This window comes from Anastrepha ludens, chromosome 2 (genome assembly GCF_028408465.1).
Source record: "Anastrepha ludens isolate Willacy chromosome 2, idAnaLude1.1, whole genome shotgun sequence".
In the NCBI taxonomy this organism is placed as follows: domain Eukaryota; kingdom Metazoa; phylum Arthropoda; class Insecta; order Diptera; family Tephritidae; genus Anastrepha; species Anastrepha ludens.
In genome coordinates, this window is record NC_071498.1 from 3,853,668 (window position 1) to 3,866,475 (window position 12,808).

General features: G+C 34.8%; 1 protein-coding gene across 4 annotated transcripts in view; it reads left to right on the forward strand.

Moving 5' to 3' along the window:
• Window positions 1–12,808, forward strand: part of LOC128862100 (A disintegrin and metalloproteinase with thrombospondin motifs 9) — a 163,374-nt gene that overhangs the window by 128,220 nt on the left and 22,346 nt on the right. For all 4 annotated transcript variants that reach the window (XM_054100547.1, XM_054100532.1, XM_054100539.1 and 1 more), the window contains 8 exons: window positions 1,205–1,345; window positions 3,227–3,629; window positions 3,769–3,856; window positions 3,993–4,139; window positions 5,674–5,829; window positions 6,084–6,658; window positions 9,590–9,769; window positions 10,294–10,419. In XM_054100547.1, coding sequence (XP_053956522.1) covers window positions 1,205–1,345; window positions 3,227–3,629; window positions 3,769–3,856; window positions 3,993–4,139; window positions 5,674–5,829; window positions 6,084–6,658; window positions 9,590–9,769; window positions 10,294–10,419 — 1,816 coding nt within the window. The remainder of the gene's footprint in view (window positions 1–1,204; window positions 1,346–3,226; window positions 3,630–3,768; window positions 3,857–3,992; window positions 4,140–5,673; window positions 5,830–6,083; window positions 6,659–9,589; window positions 9,770–10,293; window positions 10,420–12,808) is intronic.

Below are 12,808 nucleotides of genomic sequence, written 5' to 3' on the forward strand. Positions count from 1 at the left end.
AAACGCGAAAAAAAGTAATGGATTTCAAACGTAATAGTGTAATTGCATTATAAAAAACATCACAACCAGCGATTGTTCGTGAGCTCGTGCACCTTAAAGTAAATAAAGATTTTGTTTATCGCACCATTACTCGATACGATGATACTGGTAGCATCGCCCACGTCAAGGAGGGGGTGAAGAATGGCGAAAGAACTGAAAATATCTGACCGTAGCATCGGCCGCATACTGAAAAATTATCTCAAAGTCAAGCCTTACAACAAATCAGGCTTGAGAGAGCGAAGGAGTTGATTCGCTTGGTCGAAATTTCCGAACGTTGTGTTTTCTGACAAGAAAATTTTTCAAATTGAGCAATTCGTAAGCTCCCAAAATAATAGGGGTTATTTAACCGACCGTTCATACGAGAATTTGAAAAAGCCATTGTCCGCGAGAGGGCCAAATACCTGCAAGTCACATTCGGGTAGCTTGAGACTCATTTCTGGACCCTCTCAAGGCAAAAGGTGGTCATGTCGAGCAAAAGTAAATTCATTCGTAATTTTGTATTATTTTCACACATTTTTCACTTTGAATTGAATAAAAGTAATTTTTCAAACTAAATTTATGGTCTTTTTAATTGGTTACAGTTCGGCTGCCGGACCCTGTATATAATCTATATATTTTATCAAGTGATTTAGAAGCTACGTGAAATTTTTTGTACCAGTATTTTTTGGGAATTTAAATAAGTGCTGGTGGAAAATTCATACTTTACTAAGAAACGAGAAATTTAAGTGAGATTTATTTTTGCAACGTCAATTTTTCATATTTTCTGCTTCCAGTGCTCCAACTTCCAGAACCTTGAGATAATGTAGTTCGCTTTCAAACCGTATTGGCCTAGGTTTTATTTCCACAAAGTACCACTTCGAATTGTTGAGAAATGAATTATTTAACTATTTTCTAGTTCTCTTTAACACTCTTTCTTTGTAATCGGTAAGAAATGTTAGATATTCTACATTAAAATGAAATAAGTTTCATTTATTTTTGATTGGATTGTTAAGCATTAATCGAGTTTTCATAGTCTGTAAAAAATACAGCATTTCTAAGGTATTAGTTATTAGAATTAAAATAAATAATTAAAAAAAAAAATATTTAGCGAAATAATGCTCTTCTAAAAATTTGATATCAAATATTATAATTTCCAATTTTATTTGATTTCACTTTCCAATTTCAGGTAATTCGTATACTTAACAACAGAACCGAGGAGGAAGAAGAAGAGGATGAGGTAAATGGCCATTCTCTGGGTTGCTACTACAAGGGCGAAGTGCAAGGCGACAAACAATCGACAGTGTCCGTATCACTCTGCAATGGCATGGTAAGTCATTCACTTCAATATATATCATTGAAAATGAAATAAATGAAAAAAAACCAGTTATTATTACGTTCCATTACAACTAATCAAATATTGAAAAAGACAAAACAGGAAAAATTTACTATTTTTGTTCAATGCGCAAGCATACTGGATTTTCAAGAATTCAGTTGTAATGCTGCCCACGCGACTATTTCTTTGTAGAAGCGTGATTACATATAATATGTAAAACCTTATAGGAAAATCGACTGCTACAGAACTGCTGCACTTATAGTAAATTGAGAAATAGTAAACAGTGCGCTCAACCCTGTTCCTGGCTTATGACAAGGTGGCGTAAAATTAATCAGCCCACATAAAAATTTATCAGTTTAGCAAATGGCATCGTAAGTCGATAATTTGTTTCACTATTCAGCTGCAGTAGGTATGCAAGCAGACAAGCAAAGGAGCGCTTAAAGGTCAAAATAAACAGTTCCATTACTAAAACTTTTTTTCTTGAATTCTTCAAAAACACAGTAGGATGATTAATTTTGCGCCACCCAGTAAATATATATTGTGTGGGTGCGTAGCAGTTTGTTTGCCGTCAGTTGAACCCCACCTAACCTCAAGTCATTCCTGCATGGCCTCTCCTGTCAATAGCAGTTGGCGTGGTCCATACAGTAGCATCCGATAGTCATAAATTCATTGATTAGATGCATTTGCAATTTGCAATAAATCACTTTTATGTATTTGCTTTCAACTATTTATATTTGCACATACATATGTTTTTACTAAACAATTCACACATATGTACATATGTCTGAGCATTACACACTTTTGATCGTTCTAAACGACCCACACATAGCCTAAGAGCAGTAAATAGCAATGAATAGAAACAAAAATCGATAAATAAAAAAACTGAGTATGGCCTTAAAGTGAGATGATACACCTATCTATACATATACACTCAACGTTAAAATAAAGTGTACACCACATATTGATGAGTTTTTCTATTTATTTTGCAATTTGAGTTATTATTTTATAAAAAATATAATTCATACTACAACAAAGCAAAGTTTTGAGCATTGAATACAACTTGTAAAAATTCGCATACTTTTTATAAAAATGCCAAACTGTTTATTCAGAATTTTTAGAAAAATGTTTATATGCAGTTTTATAGATCATTCAATTTTGGTTTAAAAAAATGCAAGTTTCGAGTAGATCAAAAATAGCACGGAAGAAAACAACCTCAGCAAAAAAAATTGTCAAAAATCAACTTGCATTTTATTATATCAAAATTCAATGATCTGTAAAACTGCATACCCAATATTTTTGTAAAATGTTTTTCAAAAATCAGTGTGATTTTTTGTCTATTGAAACTTGCATTTTTTTTAAACCAAAATTGTATGATCTATAAAACTGTGTACCAGAAATTTTCCTAAAAATCTAAGTAAAAAGTTTGAAATTGTTATGAAAATTTTACAAATTTTTAAAAATTCCATACAAAGTTCGAAGCTTTGCTTCATAGGGTTCTTATTGTAGTATGAGCGATATTTTTACAAACAAATAGTTGATTTACAAAATAAATAAATAAATAGACACACCGTATCAAAATGTGATGTATACTTTATTTTGACGCTAACGGTACCCATACATTTGTATATATGTATATATACAAATTTCATTTGCAGATGTAACAAACTGGCTAACAACATGCGATAAATTTTTTTTTCCATTTTAGTTTAATACACCTCTGTTGACTACATTTTTCTTTTTATTAATTCTTAATAGATTTTGATTTATTTACTTTAGCTCTAATTTTTTACTTATATTTTTATTAATTTAATTATTTTTAGATTTTTATTTATATTTGTTTTTGTACCTTTTCTCTCTCTATTTTTTTCCACCCAGACTGGTTACATTAAAACAAGTTTCGGCTCACTGCTCATACAACCGGTCAATCAGACTGGTGATGGCGATTCGGAGGTGTTGCACAAAGTGTGGCGTCATTCGCGTCGCAACGCCAGACACGCAGTCGCCGATTCGTTTACTATGGATTTGGAGGAGCTTGAAGAGAGTTTATTCACAAAATTGCATCGCAAAAAACGCAACTACGTCGATCGTCATGTATTCACAATGGAGGTGCTGGTGGCTGTTGATAAAACGATGAGTGAATTTCATGGTGCCGATTTGAAATCGTACATACTTACATTGATATCGATTGTATCGAATATATTTGCGGATGCCAGTATTGGCAATTCGATTTATATATCGGTGGCGAATATACTGATTTTACGTGATGATCGCAAAAAAGGTGAGTGAGTGTGTGTGCGTGTGCGTGTTTGAGTAATATTGGATGAATTTCGTTGAGTTGGTAGAGCAGTGCTGATAAGACTGTAATTAAATTAGTTTTATATGACCCATAACATTTCCTGCTTTTCGTTTTTTCTTAGCCACATCGGCGTCAGCGATGTTGAAGGAGTTTTGTACGATTTTTTCGAAGCAGGGATATCATTATGACACAGCAATGCTCATTACGCGGTGAGGCTCTATTTATTTTAATTTTGAATATTGCTTAATGAGTGATGATTAATGAAAATGAATAACGAACTAAAAATTTAAATAATTAATATATTTAAAAACTAAAAAAAACTAAAAACAAAACTAATTTTTTCAGCGATCAAATTTGTCGCAATGAAGGCGAGCGCTGCGACACCTTGGGTCTGGCTGAACTGGGCACAGTCTGCAAACGTCGATCGTGTTCCATAGTACAGGATAATGGATTGCCAGCCGCATTTACCATTGCACACGAATTAGGACATGTGTAAGTTGAACAAATTCTAAGGTTTTTGTTTTTGTTTATTTAAGCAAAAATAGCCCTTCGCTTGTGCCAAGCATGAAAAAAGAGCGAAAGCTATTTAAATAAAATTAAAAACTTGCAGACTTATAAAGTGGCACAAAATTAATCACCCTGTCGGAAAATTTATACTATTTGCAAATGGCATCGTACGTCAGTCTTGGAAATTAACTACACCTGCAGAATACAAGCAGACAAGCAATGGAGGGGTGTAAAGATCAAAATAAAAATTTACATTGCTCAGAATTCTTTTTTATTTATTTAATAAAAATGTTATTCAAAAACCAAATTAGATGATTGATTTTGTGCCACCTTTTAGAAGGTTTCCATCATTCCAAAATATTTTTTTATTTATTAAAAAAGTTATGCAAAAACAAAACTGAATGATTAATTTTGTGCCACCTTAAAGTACATTTCCATCACTCAAAATCATTTTTTTTATTTAGTAAAAAAGTAATACAAAAACCACAAAAAACAATCGTGCCAATAAACTAACATTTAAAAATGTAGAGTACAAACAAAAACGAAAACAATTTTCTTAAAATAATCTTTAAAATCAAATATCTTAAAAACTACATTTTGGTCATCATTTCATGCAACAAAATTAGTTAGAAACGGCGTAAATAATAATGTCCTTAAGTAGCTAGGGTGACTCTCCAGGTAATCCAATACATAAAGGGTCTTTCAAAAGTGATGATCATCTTTGATACTTTTCAAGTAGACAGATGCACCATTTTAACCATGGATACTTAAGCGATGGGACGTTAATATTATTAAAACTTATTATGAAAATGGTCGACGTTTAGATCAAAGTATCGCAAAATTCGTAATTTCTTGGTAGAACTAATCATCCAAATGAGTCGCTAATTCAAAGATTGGTGAACCAATTTCAAGAAACTAATTATGTCGAGGGTAAAAAAAGAACTGTCAAATCAAAAACTGGACATTCTGTTGAGAATATCGCCGCTGTAGCGCGTATTGTTGCTGAAAAACCCTCAACATGGATTTATCGACGTTCTCAAAAATTAGGCACTCATGAATCGACTATTTGGCGGACTTTGTCTGTCGACGTACTCAGCTCATGCTAGATATTTTGACCCCTACCCCGAAAAAACTGAGGAAGTCAACTTTAAAAATGGTATATGGCGCTCGAGCGCCTCTGTCATATTCTGCACGCTAAATCTTGTTTGTTTATTGTAAAAAAAGTCAAATTTTGTTGTGCAATGTAAGAACTAAATACCAAAATAAAAGGATACAATTTTGAGAACGATTTTGTGGTATATACTTCATACTCCAAATTTCCATGTGCTTGGATTTTATTACAAAAAATATATTTGAAATTAAACACCTTAATTTTTGAAAAATGTTCATCCACTAATTATTTTAATAATATTTTAAAATATATTAATGTAAGTGTTATATATTTAAACATTTTTCAAAATATTCTGCTATCTATATTTAATTACATTTTCCATTCACTTTTTTATTCTCCTCCACTCAGCTTAAATATGCCACACGATGATGATGATCTTTGTAAGCCATTCAACAGACCGGGCACGAAAAATAAAATGCATATAATGTCGAGTATTATGGGCAGCGATATACATCCGTGGTCGTGGTCGGACTGCTCGCGTAATTATGTCTCAGAATTTTTAGAGTAAGTAGAAATGGGTTTATATGCAAGCTCGCTTGTAGTTATTGCTGCGAAATGTTGCCAAATTCTTATATAATTCCAGCAAATTTTACAAGTTACAATAATTATGTTCTAATACACACATTCTTCACTGTCTACTTACCCCCTTCCGCAAAATTCACTTACTCACTCTCACAAACCCCCTATCATTTTCAGTAACTTTACAGCGCTATTTATATATTTTTTCTTTATTATGTCCGATCCCTCCCGCAATGCAGAAAAGAAGACAAATCTTGCCTCGAAGACACGCCCACATTCTACATTAAGAACTTCAACACCAAATTGCCCGGTGAAATTTACTCACTCAACCATCAATGCCAACTGATACATGGCAATCAATCGCGCTACTGTCGCATCGACGGCGAATGCAAGCGTCTATGGTGTAAGATGGATAGCAGCAGTAGCGATTGCCGGAGCAGTAATCTGCCCTGGGCCGATGGTACACCTTGCAACAACGAACGCCACTGGTGCCAGAAAGGCGAATGTATGCCACGTGAAGGTAAATCCTTGCAGGTGGTGCATGGCGGTTGGGGTCCATGGAGCGCTTTCACGCCCTGTAGTCTTACTTGTGGCGGTGGCGTACAGGAATCACAGCGTGAATGCAATAATCCACTGCCGAAGAACGGTGGCAAATATTGTGCTGGCAGTCGTAAGAAATATCGTTCCTGCAACACACACTCGTGCCCGCCAAGCACAATGGATTCACGCGAGCAGCAGTGCTATGAAATGAATGGTAGGAATTTCTCCAGTAAAGGTATTGCTCGATCGGCGAAATGGATACCGAAGTATGGATGTAAGTTAAATATAATTTCTTTTAATGAAAATTTTGGCCAACTCTGTAAATTTAAAAGGTATGAAGAGATCAAGCGAAGCCTTAGGCATTGAAAAATATTCAAAAACTCGAAACATGAAATTTCCACTTTATATTTTTGGGAATGAGGTTCGCTAACACCCTTATTTTAATAGCCCTACAACAAGTTGCTTTTCCCTAATGAATAGTAAAAAAATATATATCTTGTACATTTTTTGTTCCTCTACTAGTCTATCTGCTAGTTTGTAGTTTTGCAATATTCTAGGCCGCAGTTCGCCGATCACCCTGAGATCTGCTCCAGTATTTTATTTTTTTTTCAATGCTTTCTAAGATCTAGAGCTCTAACGCATGTTGTTGGTGTTACTGTTGTAGAATAAAACATTCTCAAATAATTTTTGGAAAGCTTTCTATTAAAGTGATAGTCATTGAGCGGATATAAATTCAGGTGCTTTCGGTACTATTTAACCGTCAGTCAAGGGTAGGCTGTTGTTGTTGTTGTATCAGCTTAAACATTTCCCATATTTGTACATGGAATGATGCTGGAGTGACAAGGCCTTGACCGGATATAAATCTCGATTAATCCCGTAGCGTAAAACCGACTGTCATGGGAATGTCGCACGAAGGTCATAGGCTTTGTTGCTCCTTTAGAATTAATGCTTTTGACAGGCTTGAAAAAGTGGCTCATCGCCCGACAAAGGCTTTGAACCGGACTCTGACTTTAGCTTCGAAGTTCCCGAGCTGGGTTTATTTCTTTTGGTTATGTTAGTCCCGAAATATCTATGAAAGGCATCTCTGCTAGTTCATTTAGGCTCAAATTGTCTCAAAACTAGCAAAATTGTACTCGAAAGAATAGACGTTAGTTTGAGTAGATATTCAGTAATTACAATTCAATACATTGATTATTTCAAGCATGAGCCGCTCACTTAAATGCAAACTATTGTTAGCCAAAAAGAAAAGAAGGTGGCCAGACAGTCGACTGCCGAAGAGCTCAAAGTCAACTTTAGTATGCGGCATTCAGTCTGAGGGCAAATACTTGAAGCATTTAACGGTAATTGGGTGTATTATGAGCATATAAACATGGAATACAGCACAATCTGCACCAGAACCATGAGTAAATTTCATATGAAAACCTGGACAGTTTCATAAAAGATGATATTATTCTGTACTTAACTTAAGTAATCTCTGTATGTCTAACGGTAGACCGACGGAGAACCCACTAAATGAGTTTGCCAAGCTACATTCCACCAAATTTAACTAAAAAGTTTGATTTCAATAGAGATAAGGATTCCTCCCCACTCCACTCACATCTAATGTTCTAAATATGGTTAAAGTCGCAGAAATAATAAATCCTTTATTTATCGCTCATTGTTAATGAATGGTTAGAGTGGCTAAGAGCTCAAAGCGCAAATGGGTTAATAAAATTTAGGATGGTCTGGAGGCTGTAGAAGAGGCTCAGAGAATTTTTCTAAAACGTTCCCAAAATACACCTTCGCTTCCTCAATAATGCTGGTCATCTAACCAGAAGATTATCAACTGCATGCTGTGGCGCCCCAAATTAATATGGGTGCTACCCTACTTTCCGTGGTGGGTTCTTAGCGGCCAATACTTAGTGAGATTCACAAACTTAGGCCTGAACTTCGTTAACAGGTTGCCTGTTTTTTTTAACTCATATTCGGGTCAAGTGCATTAGAGTATTCTGCAGTCCAATGTTGTGAGTTATTTTGGATCCAATTGCTGAAGATGATGAGGTTAATGCTCCCGAATAGCAAAATTATTGGGCTTGGGGTTGAAACTTCGCTTTAGAGCTTAAATACAAATGGTCTCTTTGACCACGAAAAATGAGACCGTCATCTGACGATTCTGTGAAATGGGCACTGAAAATTTAGAACACATTCTTTGTGGATGCCTTCAGCTAGGCAGAAAACGGCTCCCCCACCTTGGTGGTATGAAAATTATTAACTACTATACGACGCTGAAAACACCACTTCTCGTCCGATTATCGAAATTAAGCAGCGTAGGGCGCGATTAGTACTTGTTGAGGGACCGGTTGAGAACACCGCGTACTATTTGTTAACCTCCATCAATCTCTCCTTTCTTTCTTTTTTCTTTCATTTTATTTTTGCATTTTTAATTCTTTGTGAATGTCCTGCACTAGGCCACCACCTTGGTGGTATTGCCCTGCATTCATATAAATTATGTTAGTAAAAAATGTAGTTAGTAAAAAATGTATTCAAAAACAAAATTGGATGATTAATTTTGCGTCATCTAGTATACCCTCACTTACATACATAGAAGTATTAAACCTTAATACCTTGAAATTGAAATTTGAAAGAGAAGAGCCAAGAAGCACCGAGAGAATGGTAACTCCTAAAACATTCAGGCTACAAAGCCCATTGTATTCGAAGGGTTGGTAGTCAAGGACGAAAGGAGAGAAGTGACAGAGAAAAAGATATAGGATAGTATAGAGACAGAGATAGCTAGTCCTGTGAGTATTTTTCAGATTCTTTGGCAAATCTGAAAATATCCTTCAGTTTGAGAGGACAAATTTTACTCAGTCTCATGCCATCGGAACTAAAAACTCATAGCTTTGCTCTAGCAAAGGCAAGACACTCACAGAGAAAATGCTCAGTGCTATCCGACTTCTCTAATACCTTAGTACCTTCGAAATTTATAATATTCCAGCGGAGCGAAGGAACAGCTTCTGGCCATTGTAGGAATCATTGTATCCTTCATAAAATATCAAAAATATAGAACCCCTTTGTTTTGCACACCATATGGCTTTTAATGAACAACCTTCAAGCATATCACTGAGCTACATTTTTTATTTGTACCTAGAAATATATCTGACAAATTGTGTTCAAAATTTCGTAAACTTTATCTACTTATATATTTCTATTTCTTCTGCTTTTCCAGTGTCCTCGGCAGACAAATGCAAACTGTTTTGCCGCTTAGAAGATAATAGCGCGTACTTTCAACTCTCGGACAAGGTGAAAGACGGCACCACATGTTCCTTGGACAGCTTTGACAAGTGTGTCAATGGCATTTGCCGGCCGGCAGGTTGTGACAATGAATTGAACTCACTGGCAAAATTAGGTAAATGGCAAGTGAGCTAAATATTAGGCATAAACAAATAAATATTGGCTATTATAAATGGAAATGGTGCAGAAAATTGAAATGTATGTTTGAATACGCGCACTACCATACGTCACCACTATAAATAAACATGAGAAAGCATGCATGGATATATATAATATGTATATTCAAAAATATGTGTATCAACAAATACGCACGAAACTGGCACGGGCATAAAGCTGATGGATAGTCAAGGTGGTACCGCAATGGATGATGAGTCCCTCACCGCCAACAAAATGCCAACAAAAATGATTCATCTATCATTCGCACGCTGTTGTTTGGTGGCATTGAAATTTATTCGAAGTTATCTACATGTAAACAAAACATATATACAAATATCCTACAATAATATTTTAATCTTCATGATATACCTACATTTTTTTGCGAAATTTCTAGCCAGAAACTTTTGGAATTAAGTTTTTTATTTTCTTTATTTGCTTGCCATTTATCAAACTACAAAATTTTTTGTTTCTTACTCTTCACAGATAGATGTGGCGTTTGTGAGGGCCGCAACGATACCTGCCAGGAGCACACTGGAAACTTTTATGTGTCCGATTTGTTCAAATCCAAGTCCGAGTCATACTATTATTATGTGACAACCATACCAAAAGGTAATAAATTATGTGATGTGATTTTTATAAATTTTTTCTTAATTGTTTTTTAAGCTCTAAAAATTATTTCATACTTAAAAAATGTGCTACCAATGAATACTCATGCACAAGCCATTAAAATTTTCTAAATTTTCATTGGTCATATGAATTTACTTCACCTGTATGTTTGGAAGGCAAAAACTAAACAAAACAGCATTTTCAAATATTTAAAATAGGTATATATTTTTTTTTGTTGCAGCATGACACTTAACAAGCCATTAAGAACAGAAGCATTAAATTATATTTTTTTTTTAATATTTTAGAAAAAAAAACATTTTTGATTTGATTTAAAAAAATTTTTTTGCACACAAAATATTTAATATTTTTTTCCCAATTTAATTCTCAGCTGCTCAACCTAGTTTTTCGACTGCAAAACTTATTTTTGTTGCTTCATTAATATCAATTTTATGCTGCAATAATATTAAATATGTATATATCATGTGCACATTAAAAATTACACACAGACACGCATTCGCATTGTACTCTGCACCTCCAGTCACTTACTTGTGCCAATGCGCTGGTACCCTCGGTCGTATACGCGACATTTGCACTGCAATCACATCGCACAAATTGCCCACATTCCATTGTACAACATTGTACACACGCGCACACATTCTCATGCATATGCACTCATAGCATGTCATTTCTCGCGTCATCTAATGGTCAATTAGCACTTTTTTGTTACATTGGCACCAACTGTGCAGTAATTACACAGGTTGCATGTTGTTTATTTGGATTGTTGTAGTTGGAATTGTTGTTAGTAGTGTTGCACATATTATTTATATTTCATTTTCATATGCGGAAGTGTGCATAGCCTGCAAATTGTCACATTTGCAGTATGTGTGCTTGAAGTGGTTGCCTTAATGGTTACCATGCGCCCAGTTTGATGAAATGTTTAGTGAAAGGTAGATTTTGCGTTATATGCCTTCATGTACTTATTCTGAGTTAATAAAAAGTTTGTGCAAGAGGTTCTTTAGCTTCGGCATACGGCTGGCGTTGTTCGTAGTGGCAATCACTCCAACCTAATCGACATCCACTCCAACTTATCTCATCTGAAGTCTATTCCAATAGACAGATTTTGTAGAAAAGTCTGAATTTACCAAAATTTCCTCGTTGAATTTATACTGTTGTTAATTCATTTTATGCTCTAATAAAGTATTCTACACACACTTGCCTCCACTTAGTTGAAAAATTACATTTTAACAATGGAATTCCCTTAAAAATTTCCCAAATTTCGACAAAAGCTTTTGCTTCAAAAGTTTCTGAAAATCAGGGAACAGGGTAGAGGGTTATATTAGATAAGCTCATGGATGTACTCATATTCAAAATTACACATCTCGCATCTGCTCTCAGTTAATCTCCCTGAGAAAAGCTAATAAATTTCCAAAATACTGTAGCTTGTCCAAGAGCGATTTTAACTTGACACTGTGGCTGGCACGCTTAAAAAATCGATCCCCTATAAAACTCACTACCGTAAACCGTCGAAAACATACCTGCAGAAAAGACCTAAGTATAAAAATTCAGATTTAAATCAGAAAAAAAATCAATTTTGCCACTATTCATTGCTACTTGTCAACAAGCGAGCAGTGCACGTTTAATACGGACTGGACTAAAAATGCTATCATCAGTAGATATGTCAGATATGTCCAGCTCATCTGTCAGGATTTATTCAAATTATTAACGGCTACTGTTGGGCTTTTTGTTGTAACAAAGTCAGTTATTAGCGACTGTTTTTCGCTTTCTCGAGGTGTTTAAACAAGGTGGCGCAAAATTAATCACCTTATTGGAACATTTATTAGTAATTTTTGCAAATGGCCTCATTGCACGTCAATCATATTTGACACTTGTGAACTAGACAACTTCACTATAGAGACAGCAACCAATGGGGCAGGAAAAGCTCTAACAAAAATATCCTCAAAATTATTATTATTTTTTCAGTAGAGAAATGATTAAAAAAATGTATGGTGAATTTTGCGCTACCTTATACAATACTTGTTATCCAGCTACAATTGACCTAAAGATTATGTTTAAATTTTAATGCACAGTTGGACTAGGTTAGTTCTAAAATGTACTTATTGCTCTTATCTTGCACGAAAAAAGTTTACTTAGTGAGGCATTCCTTTAAAGATTATATTTTGGTTAGAAAAACATTTTTTGTTTTGAGATTCGTGCAAGAACGAAAATTTTGTATAAAAAAATTTATTAGTCAATCATGCTTTTACAAAATCGTGTAAAAAAAAGCCCGTATAAAAAGAGAGTTGGGTGTATTTTGAGCATCACGATGGGGCTTCGTGATGGCTTTTGCAAAGAAATTGGCTAGCCAAAAAAACAGTTTGAAGTCTGCGGCGAA